General features: G+C 40.5%; 1 protein-coding gene across 1 annotated transcript; it reads left to right on the plus strand.

Annotated features, from left to right (window-relative positions):
• The first annotated feature begins 2760 nt into the window (after window positions 1-2760).
• On the plus strand, window positions 2761-7522 carry LOC116897870 (stefin-3-like). Its single transcript, XM_032899278.1, has 3 exons — window positions 2761-2826; window positions 5876-5977; window positions 7397-7522. Exons 1-3 carry the CDS (start codon window positions 2761-2763, stop codon window positions 7520-7522), a joined length of 294 nt encoding a protein of 97 aa, XP_032755169.1.
• The last annotated feature ends 3990 nt before the right edge of the window (window positions 7523-11512 follow it).

Here is an 11512-nt window from a genome sequence, read left to right on the forward strand (position 1 = left end):
GCACAGAAAAAAAAAGTGGGATAGGTTTATGTAATCAAAGTTTTAAATGACACAGGACACTTTGGAAATGGAGTCCTAAGTTCCCAGGAATAGCTGTTCATCCTTTCTGTTTTTATTTGGCCAGAAATGGACAGCTAACTATAAATGTGACTGGACAAGGAGGTTCATGGCCTACTGGTGAAAGACTGGGTATGAGAAACAGCAAGACTGGTCTGTTCAGATCCTTGGTCTATTTGTGAAGAAGTCCATCTCTATGGTACTGGGCAGAACCCCTCCTAGAGTGAAGAATTTATGATTTACTACTAGGCATGGCAGGTCAAGCAACCTGCTCAGGGTAAAGACCTATATGAAAGGGCAGGGAAGTTTTAAACAAGGTTGTTTGTTTTGTTTTATAGATGTTTCCAAGAGAAATGTTCTGTGATCTCTCTTGGGAACAAATATATTTTTCTTGGTGGTAGTAGGGATTGAACCTAGGGTCTTGAGCAAACTTGGCAAAGATTCTACCACTGACCTACATCTTCAAACTTAATGTGACATTTACTGAGTCTCATCATTTGGAAAAGAAATTTATGAGAACAAACCATTTAAAATTGGCAGGTGATAGCACTGAGTACAAAGGCACATGCTGATAATTCCAGAAATTAACAGGCAGATTCAAGATGATCTTGAGATCAAAATCAAGAAGGGGTACACAGGGAGTTCAGGTAATGCCTGTGCATCATAGTAGCACAGGTCTGTCTCCAATGCATGCATTTATATGAACTCTGGTTGACAATCCTGATTATTAATTCTGACAACTTGATATGATACAGTTAGAAAGTTTTTGCATATAAATTTCTATCTCACTGAAACACATTCAATATTGGATCTTTTAAGTTTGGAAGACACGTTTCATATGTAGTTGACATCATACCATGGTCATAGGCTGAACAAAAAATGAGAAAATGAGCTGAAAGCCAGCACTTGTCCTCTGACTTCTGACTCATGAGATCAGTTGCCTCTCACTTACCACCATGCCTTCTCCACCTTGACAAATGTATTCTGGAATCATGAGCCAAAGTTCCAATGCTTACTGAAGTCATGGTCTCTCTGTGCTTAAAGGTCAATGTTCATGAGATGGCAGCTGGTAGGGAGGAGTCCAGGTTTTACTCAAGGAGCACTGCTTGGGGACATGACAGCAGAGAGGGGCTGTCATGTGCAAAGATCCATCTTGGCCAACTCATAGGGTACAAAGAGGTTGTATAGGGGAAAGCACAGAGCAGAAAAGGAAGCGTGCAATGTGTCTGCATCATTCAGGGCCCATGGGTTTGTTTCTTCCTTTCCAAAGCATCAGATCATACCAACAGTCAGTGGACCCTCAAGGCAAATTCCCTTTCCTTCTTTATAGAAGGCCATATTCCTTTTCTGTAAGTCAAACCTCACAGGAATCTACAAAACTGACCCAGTGAGGCTGTGTCAGTTGACACACAGTAGTAAAAGAAGACTAAGATCCTAAAGTTATATAAAGTTTACCAGACACTCTGGGTTCTGTCCTTGTAAAGAAAGGTAATTCAGCAGGTAATTTCTTCTTCTTGTTGTTTTAAAGACAGTCACAGTATTCTGATATGAATGATTTTAGTTGTTTTTAGATATGTTTTTTCTTTTATTTTAATTTTTATAATTGTTTAAATACAGAAGAGCACAATAAAATAACAGATACCTATGGATCTGTCTCTCAGAACTGACATGTTTCCAGGCCTATCTGACTTGGAATTACCCCAGTGGTCAGTAACCTCTGTCACTTTGCTGTGCCATATATCTTTTTATCCCACGCACTTCACTCTTGATACGCAGCAATTCTTCTAAAGAATAGTCTTACATTTTACACGGTAGAGATATTACCTGATAATTTACCTACTGACTGTAATCCCATCACTTGGGAAGCAGAGACAGAAGGAGCAGACATTTAAGACTATGTCTGTAATCCCAGGGCTCTCTGCAGGTGGGAGAAAGAGAGTCAGAAGTTCAAAGTTCATAGTGAGTTCCAAGACAACCTGGGCTACATGTAAGCCCTTCTAAAAAAAAAAAAAAGATAATCATAGGGCATGGTGGTGCATGTCTTTAATCCATGCACTTGTGAAGCAGAGGCATGGGAATCTCTGTGAATTTGCAGCTGGCCTGGAGAGAGTGTGAATTCTAGGATAGCCAGGTGGTGTTTCTCAGAGAAACCGAGTCTCAAAACAAAACAAAAACAACAACTACAACAACAAACCTCATAAAACAAGAGAATAAACAGCAGCAGAAGAAATGAAGGTATTTGCCACTTTGGTGATAAACTTCATGTTTAGGGATAAACATTTTTGAAACTACAAGTACAAAAATCCACTGTAGACAGTTTTCTTATATTTACGAAGTTGAGTGGATCCTAAGCAACCAGCCTTGACATTTTTAAGAATTCTCTTTAAAGAACACTTCAAAGTTTAACATATTTAGAAAATCTGGTTATACATGTCTTTCCCCAGGTGACACAACAGGATGACATTATGTCACACGCTTGCTCATGTCTCCCACCCCACATTTCCCCCCAACTCCACTCAGCATTTCCTCTCAGGGATGCTGTAAGACTTGCCTGAGGCCACACTCATTTCCCCAGTTCCTCTGATACTGTGTCGATAATTCATTAGAGGAGGCGTTTACAGATATCTTTCAAACCCTGACTCTCAGTGCTTGCAGGATCATTCCTTCTCAGCATCCTGCCCAGCAAAGGAGCAACTCATCAGGATGATGCCTGGAGGCTTGTCAGGGGCCAGACCTGCCACACCAAGAAATCCAAGAGATCGCGGACAAGCTGAGTCGATGTACTTCAGGAAAAAGCTTGATCCCAAGCCAAGCTTCCAAAAATTGATTCATAATTTGGCACAGCATTAAGAGTGTGAGAAATAACAGAAACCAGAAATATATGGCTTTGTTCAGACATTTATATAGCTAAACGCAGAATATTAAGCCCTTCAGAGAAATTTTAACAACCCAAGTATAAAATCAGCCAAGCCACACTCCCACTGCAGCCTCAGTTTCCCCAGTGGCTGAAGGTGAATTCGTGCTGGATCCTCTCTACACCTCACATATCTGATCCCAGGAGCTCTAATTACTGTCGGGATTTTCCAATCTCACAAGTTTGAAGTTGACGAGTTAAGGCACCTGAGGTTGTTAAGGAACCCTGGTCTGATTCCAGGATGCTATGCCAACCAAACCATCAAAATCAAAACAGAACTCAATATTTCTAGCAGGTTTATACATCTTGCTTAATTATCTTCTATATAAAAAGATGTACATGTTACCTGTTTTACAAAGGAGAAGAAATGCATGCAAATTATGGGCATAGTTTGGAATCTTTCACCTTATATACTTCCGTCATGTTTTCCTCTCTGAAACAAAATCATCCTGGAGGACAAGGTCGGTTTATTTGTTTGTGTGTTTCTTTGAGACTTGGTCTTGCTAGATGGTCTAGTGTGAAGGTAGCTCAGGCTAGCCTCAAACTCAAGGCACTCCTGCTGCCTCAACTTCTCACCATGGTAGGCGCCATCAGATCTTATGTGAGTAGAACAGATGGGAGCCTTCATGCTTGGGGCACTGGAAATTCTAGAGGGGGGTCACAGTCCTAAAATTCAGTGACTAAATATTTAAGTGTAAATAGTCCTCACTCATAGGTTTATTTCAATAAATATATTGGAGCATTTTATTTTTGAGGACTATTAAGTCTTTAAATCTTCATTAGAATCCTCATATCAAGTTGGTGTTCTCAACCGTAAATGTGCACACGAGACACCTGTCACTTAGATTAACTGCAGATCTGACTGAAGAGGGCTAGACAGGCCTGTGTGTCCCCATTTCTTCCGAGGTCTCTGGGGATGTGGGCACTCCTACCCATGACTTCACTTTCCTATAGGTCCAGATATATTGGGCTTCCTAGAAGTTTTGGGGGAGATGGGGCCTTAAAAATAAAATGCCAAGGAAAAGTCCTCCATTTCACTTTTAGAAGAAAGAGCTAAAAGGACCAACTGAAATAACATGCATGGAAAATGTTTCAAAAGCAAATAAGCACAACTGAGGGACAGTTGACATTCATATTGCCTGAAATAGAAATTCCCCTGAGATGTTCCAGGATCCAGGCCTGTAGGGAGCTATACAGGGAAATACAGTTATTTGAAATAAAGATGTAATAGTGGATCTTCATGATTTTTAATAGTTGATCATCTAGTTATCTAGAATAATTGTTTTGAAAGAGAGGGCCTTGCTATTTCTCAGACTGGTCCAATTCTCATATAGTAAAGTAATCTTTTTGCCTCTAGCTTCCCAAGTACCTCGGACTACAGGAGTGTGTCATCCTGCCTGGCTAGGGTAATTTTTGAACATCATATTCTCATTAGTTCTTTGAGGATTTTATACATACATAAAATGTATTTTGATCATATTATTTTTAAGTTAGAAAGCTACTGGAGGGGTTTATCTTGCTAATGATACCATCTATGGACCACATTTTCAATAATACAATGAATTTAGAAATGTTTTCCTGCAGCTCCACAGAAGCAGAATGAGACATAGATATTAACGAGGCCACCTCACCCTCTAAGGAGCTTTGCTGTTTTAAAGGCCTTGATTTCTAACCCACCTCTTAGTTGATCTTCAAAGCCCCCAGGCAGGCAAGGTTGCAATCCATCCTATGTTTAGATGATGGAACCAAGACTCAAAATGTCACCCAGATAAGAAACTAGCCTGTCCTTTCCCGCTGCACAGCCTAAGCACACTGGTGAGCACTGAAGGTATCAGAAAGAAGGAATGCAGCAAACTTGCCTTCTCTGTGGAAGCCAGGGCCTCAGGCTTAAGTCACCATGAGAGATGCATAGCCAAGAAGCAGTTTATAGGGACATTTCCTGAGTCTCTCTGAGGTGTCCAGCATCTGGCTACAAACTGTAGAAGTCACATAAATGGTGGAAAGAAACAGCCTCTACTCCCCCAAATTTAATAGTGCAGAGGAAATCCAGAGATCTAGGGAATATTATAGAATAAAAGTTAATTAAGCACTCTTTCACGATCACAGTTTTAAGATTAAAAAGGACATTAGGCAGTGCTGCCAACCCCTTTACTGTCAGGTGAGCAGGTGCAGGGTGGTGGCTCAGCTCCCAGATACCACTCATCTGTCCTGTCTTGCAGAAGAAAGCCTGTGGGGACAAATCCCACTAAAGTGTTGGGAAGCAGAGGAGCAGGCAGTAAACCGTGTATTTTCAGGAAGCATTTTCTCAATCACAGCAATTATTCTCCCTCTAGAGAACCTGATGGCGCAGATAATAAGGCAAGTCCTTGCTAAGTCAAGAAATTCAGTCTATTCCTCCAAGATTCTGGTCAGTGTCAGGACAAAGGGGGTTACTGTATCCCTAGAGTGATCTGAGGGAGCACAGAGAAAATCTCCACTATGTGTGGTTTACTTTGTAAACTGATCAAATATAGACGTACTTATAGGGTCCCTTCCTTCATTGCAAATCATGACTACATTGTCTTCTGCTTTTTTTTTTCCTTTTTAAGGGTGTGTGTGTCTGTCTGTGTGCCTGTGTGTGTGTGTGTGTGTGTGTGTGTGTGTGTGTGTGTGTGTGTGTGTTGATTTTTAAGGCACGATTCAATTGGTAGCCCCAGCTAGCCTGGATTGTTGCCCCAAGCTGAATAACAATCTTGAATGGCATTCTCCTGCCTCAGTTTTCCAAGTTCTGGGATTAGAGGCTTGAGCTGCCAGCCCTGGGTCATCAGCATCTCTGAGGACTCTCAGCAGGATGAGGTTCCCAGGTTTGTGACTCAGATAAACTGAGTCAACACAGCCCCAACATCATCACTTTCTCCTCATTAGGTCAAGCCACTGCTTGAAAAGAAAACCAATGAGAAAAATGAAAAATTCAAAGCTGTCGAGTATAAATCCCAAGTCATCCAAGGACAAAATTACTTTATTAAGGTTAAATGCCTACCTCCCTCAAGCACTGATGTGATCGTTTTCAGATGCCCCAACTGTAGCTTTATTTCTACCAGTGGTCATTAATTAAGACACTTGCAAGTAGAAGACCCCCAAATCCATTGGATAGTAGAATAGGTACCTTGTTTTACTTTGTGAATACAGAAAGCTTTCTCCTGACCTACAGTAAGAAGTCCATGATCACACACACACACACACACACACACACACACACACACACACACACACACACACGCATACATACGTGAATGCACTTCCATACCCATAATACCATAAAAAAAAGTAGCAAACTTTGTTTAGCAGCATTTGAAGATTAAGAGTACAATGTCAACTGTCGAATACAAAACTTTTATTGTTCCCATAAAGAAAAAGTAGCAGTGATGGTCTAGGTCTCCAGGTTCATACCAAAGAAACCCAAAACAAACCGATCCAAATCAAAGTAAACTGATCCAAACCAAACCAAAGCAAAACAAAACAAACCAAAGCAAACCAACCAAACAAACAAAACCATTGGGGTTCCTAGGCTTCTTTTTTTTTTCTTTACAAAGGAGACAGCCTGGTGCTCATTCATAAAGTAGGTTGTAACACAGCAGAGATATGGGGACCACACAATCCATGTTTTCTAAAGCCAGTCTGAGTTTCTTTTCCCTTATCAAACTGTATGCCAATATTTTCCCAACTTAGAATTTAGAAAACAGAATCATCGAAAACAAAGACTGCCTTCTGCTCCTTTCCAGGCATCGTGAAAATAAAATGTAACTCTGGAATGTAATCTGTGTCAAGATTTTAATGAAAAGTATAATAAATAAAATCTAGATGGAGAAGTGAATTATTGGGTAGGAGCACTGGCTGTTCTTGTAGAGGACTTGGGTTAGGTCTTAGGACACACGTGGTAGCTTACAACTATCTCTGACTCCAGTTCTAGGGGATATGACACTCTCTTCTTACGTTTTCAGGCGTTGCATGCAGGTGATACACTTAAATACAAATAAAACAAATAAAATATTTTAAAGGGTATTCAAAACACATCTAGGAAGTATATTTTTGCCATACTGTTATCTGCTCTTTTTCCTAATGTAAGGGTTGATGGGAGTTCAGTTCATTGGTGCTGGCCTCAGCCAGAAGAGTTGTTTCAGAACTTAGCACATCACATCTTAAAAAGAAAGATCTGTTATACGATTGAGAGACCCATATGAATAATCTTCATTTCTTTGTTTCTTTGATTTTCTTCCTTCCTTCCTTCCTTCCTTCCTTCCTTCCTTCCTTCCTTCCTTCCTTCCTCCTTCCTTCCTTCCTTCCTTCCTTCCTTCCTTCCTTCCTTCCTCCTTTCTTTCTTCCTTTCTTTCTTCCTTCCTTCCTTTCTTTCTTTCTTTCTTTCTTTCTTTTTTTTCTGCCTTTCAGAGGGATGTGGGGCATGGTTGCTTCGCCCACAGAAAAGTCTTCCAGGGTCTTTCTGGAGAGGATGATTTGGAACTTAGTGGTTACCAGACTAACAAAACCAAGAATGATGAGCTGACCTACTTCTAAGCAGCAAATTCTAAAGTGTCCTGATCTTCCTCTCATTGTAAAGAGAAGCAGCTATCAATAAACAAGCATTCTTGAAATAACTGTGTTTCTCCCTCATTACTTCATATTGTGTTGACATTCACTTCCTAGACAATCATTTTTAAATATGGACTGTTTCGTGTATATTTGTGTCATTCTTGGCAAGGCCCATGGTAACCTCTGTAGCATTCCAATTTCTAATAAACATGCTGCCAAACAGAGCACAGTGTCCATGGTTCAGAGTTGATACTCCACAAAGAATGATCCCAACTGGAAACCTTATAAAAACTACAGCTCAGGTGCAATTGTGCAAAGGATCTTATCACCCACCCTCACTGCAGGTGCATTGGTGGCTGTCAAGGAAGCACACTCCTTGATCCTTTCAGGTGCCCAGAACCCAGCACATCATCTTTCCTTTCATATTTGAAAATTAAATTTGTATTTTATGAGTCTTGTTTTGAACCAATCCTAACTTATAAAGAAGCTGCCCTCTCCTTCTCCCCCATGCTTCCCTGGCACTTGAGAGTTGGTGCAGAGTTTTCTCATCACGAACAAATACTTCTCGTTGATTGTTAGTGCAAAGAGCCATGTGCACTTCTCATAAGCCACAGCCAAAAAAACCAACAATCAAGATCAGGAAATGAACACTGATGGCACAGTCACACCTAGTCCCCAGGTGCCACTGAAGCTTCTCAAGTTGTTGCAATAACGTCCTTTATTACAAAGGTCCGGTCCAGAGTCATGCATTCCATGTAATTTCTGTCTTCTTTAAAATACTCAATTTTATTTATTTATTTACGTGTGTGTGTGTGTATGTGTATGTGTGTGTGTGTGTGTGTGTCTGTGTGTGTGTCTGTGTGCCACAGCCCACTTGTGGTCAGAAGATACCTTGAGGAAATTGGTTCTCTTTCTACCACATAGGAGGCTCAAACCAACATAATTAGGCTTGGTGACAAATGCCCTCATCCACTGACCCATTGAACACTTTTATTGAACAACTTATATGCCACTTAAACACCATGCAGTTCAGATATTTCAAGGGTTTTGTTCAGGAACTTTCAATATATTCACAAGTGTGTGCAAACCTCCCCATGTCATTTCACAATATTTTCCTTTCCACACACAAGGAAATGCTGTCAGTCCTCTAACTTCCTCCCTCTCCCCTCACCCCTCACTGCTAAGTGGCCACTACTTCCTTCTGTCTGAATTTGCCAATTGTAGACATTACCTATGTATGTGTCTGTGGATGCACACATGTGGAATCGTTTGATTATTTGTAATTGCCTCTTTTCTATGAACAATTTCAAATATTCATTAATATAACATCATTTTATACCTTTTTATATTTAGTAGAACACTTTTTGTAGCATGTTCTATAATATATATATGTAATTAATATATTTGTATAATGTGCTTGGCTCGATATCTGTTTGTTTGAGACAGATGGCTGCTATGTGTAGCCCAGATTGGTCTTCAATTCAACATGTAGCCCTACTTGGCATCTAACTCATGAACTTCCTGCCTCAGTCCCCTGAGCAGAAGATTGCAGGCATGTGTCACTTTCCCTGACCCACACCAGCGTAATCTTATTATATTTGAAAATTATAACTATATTTTTTTTATTACTGCAGGGCTTTCATGGGATCCCACTTGAGATTTCATAAAGACATGGAGAAATCTGTAGTCCTTTCTGCATCTGCCTGCATCCTGCCTAGACATTCTGCCAATTCCCTTGCCCTACCTCTAAGCTGCCAGCCCTCTATTATACAAAAAGTAACACAGCTTACTTGAGAATAAGTTAGCTTTGGGGGCAGTTTGCCTCTCTTATGGAGCAGGTGAGGATGTGACAAACATTTACATCTCCTGCTAGACTGGTGCTGGTTTATTTAACAAGGGAAAGCACAGGGACACACTTTCTCATAGCTGGTAAATATAATATGTGTGGGTCCCCCTTCATTGAAATGGCCTTTTCTCTAATAACAGTAAATTTTATACAGTAACTAGGAGAACTCTCAGGGTAAGGATTATTTTACAGTGTTTAATCCATTCATATTTGGCAACTTTGGAGAAAGTATTTCAGTATCCATCTGATATATTTCATTCCTCTTATATATCTTTAATCATTTTCTTATCACCATTTAAGCATTACAACCTCTAACTTTACAACTTGTATTGACCAACATTAAAACACCTTTGTAGACCCTAAAATACTTCCTTAGATCCTTTACAACTTCATCTTTTATATCTTTTAACCTTTACAAATTTTACAAAGCTTTTGTGAGTTTTTCTTTTTCCAATCTGGTAACATGGAAAACTAAAACTGTAACTACGTATTCTTCAAGCAGACCAGAGCCCTGAGATGGATAAGGCTTACCTGAGTAAAGAGGAAGTGCAGAGCAAGCAGTTTCCACACCTGTATAAGTGACAGAGACTTACCGGATCAAGGGTAAATGGACAGATTCTATCTGGATAGTCACCTAAAAGTTCCTCTGTCTTGTGGGGCATCCATCTTCAGCCAACAGGCCAGAAGATCTAACAGACTTTTTTTTTTCAGCAGGAACTTGGGTGGATTGTCCCATCTTGTCTAGGCAAAGTGGGGCAACGGACTTCCCAGTGTCTTGATTGTCCACAGTTTGGACCTTCGTACTGTTAACAGTCAACATACAGGACAGTTTATAGCCCAGGGACCAGCTTTACCACATTTGAAGCAAACTCCAGGTGGAGATTTGCTGTACCCATCATCTCCATGGCAGGAGATTGGGGATACCGACTGCATCTGACAGGTCTATTTGTCAAAAAATACCCCACTGGGGTTGGGGATTTAGCCCAGTGGTAGAGCGCTTGCCTAGGAAGCGCAAGGCCCTGGGTTCGGTCCCCAGCTCCGAAAAAAAAAAAAACCAAAAAAAAAAAAATACCCCCCACAGCTTTTATTAAAAAAATCCTAAATGTCATATTCTGCAGATCTCTGAAGTATTTGAGGATCATCTACGTAGGTTGATGTCATTATGCAGGTGAGGGCAGGTACAGGATAGAACAAGGCCTCTGATTGGAAAGAAGGAAGGATGGGTGGCAGAAAATTTTTTAGAGAGGCAGAGGAGGCTGGAGCAAGGCGGAGGGAGCTGAGAGAAAGTGGCGGCGGATGGTAAGATTCCTCTCTGCACATATTACAGATTATGACTATTCTTAAGGAATGGATTTGTACAGGATTTTGTGTTGTCTGTCTTATCGATTGGTTTAGAGAATATTGTGTGGATGTATTGTCAATTGGGAATTTAACACATAAATCTGATTGTTGAGTTACAGTTTGTTGAGTCATGATTCAACCAGGTTGTTGGGAGTTTGTACTTTAACGACCAGGGGGCGGTTGCTGGGAGTGTGGGCAGAGTCCATGGCAGGGAGCTGGGTAGCGGGAACCAGGGAGTTCCTGGCTAGCAGAGCGCCATGCCACTGCTGCCACCGGAGAGATGCTAATCTGAGATAATTAGCACTAGTTCCAATGGCCCACCACAGAACTAACAAGGGAGAGAGACGCCAGGTACTCTCAGGAACCGATCCCAACGCTTTTTTTTTTTTACCTCGACACTTCTATCTAATGTATATCAAATTAGACAAACTTGTTTGTTTCTATTACTTGACTTATATTGGCTTAACTTTTGAAAACATATACAGGTGACTAAATAAAGCTTACTCCTGCAATCAACTATAGTAGTACCTACCATGATTACTAGTTCTGAATGCCTTAGTGGCTATGATACTTTATAGGTGACTGACCACTAACTTGTATTTCTTAATTCTCCTTAGCAGTTTATCATAGTAGCTTTCATAAGACTAGGACTTTAAGTTACATTTTTAAATGAGTTGCATTTTAGTTATAGATACATATAGCTTTGTGGGGGCGGGAAGGGAAGGATTTACTTAGTTTATGCTTCCATGCTGCTGTTCATCCTTAGATGAAGTCAAGACTGGAATTGG

The sequence above is a fragment of the Rattus rattus genome, chromosome 4 (assembly GCF_011064425.1).
Source record: "Rattus rattus isolate New Zealand chromosome 4, Rrattus_CSIRO_v1, whole genome shotgun sequence".
NCBI classification, from domain to species: Eukaryota; Metazoa; Chordata; class Mammalia; order Rodentia; family Muridae; genus Rattus; species Rattus rattus.

Excerpts from the sequence above, each read along its gene's own strand:
- LOC116897870 (XM_032899278.1), top strand. The coding sequence starts at position 2,761 with ATGATGCCTGGAGGCTTGTCAGGGGCCAGACCTGCCACACCAAGAAAT. Across the intron at positions 2,827-5,875 it reads ATCCAAGAGATCGCGGACAA|GTCAAGCCACTGCTTGAAAA; the intron begins GCTGAGTCGATG and ends TCTCCTCATTAG. Across the intron at positions 5,978-7,396 it reads GACAAAATTACTTTATTAAG|AGGGATGTGGGGCATGGTTG; the intron begins GTTAAATGCCTA and ends TCTGCCTTTCAG.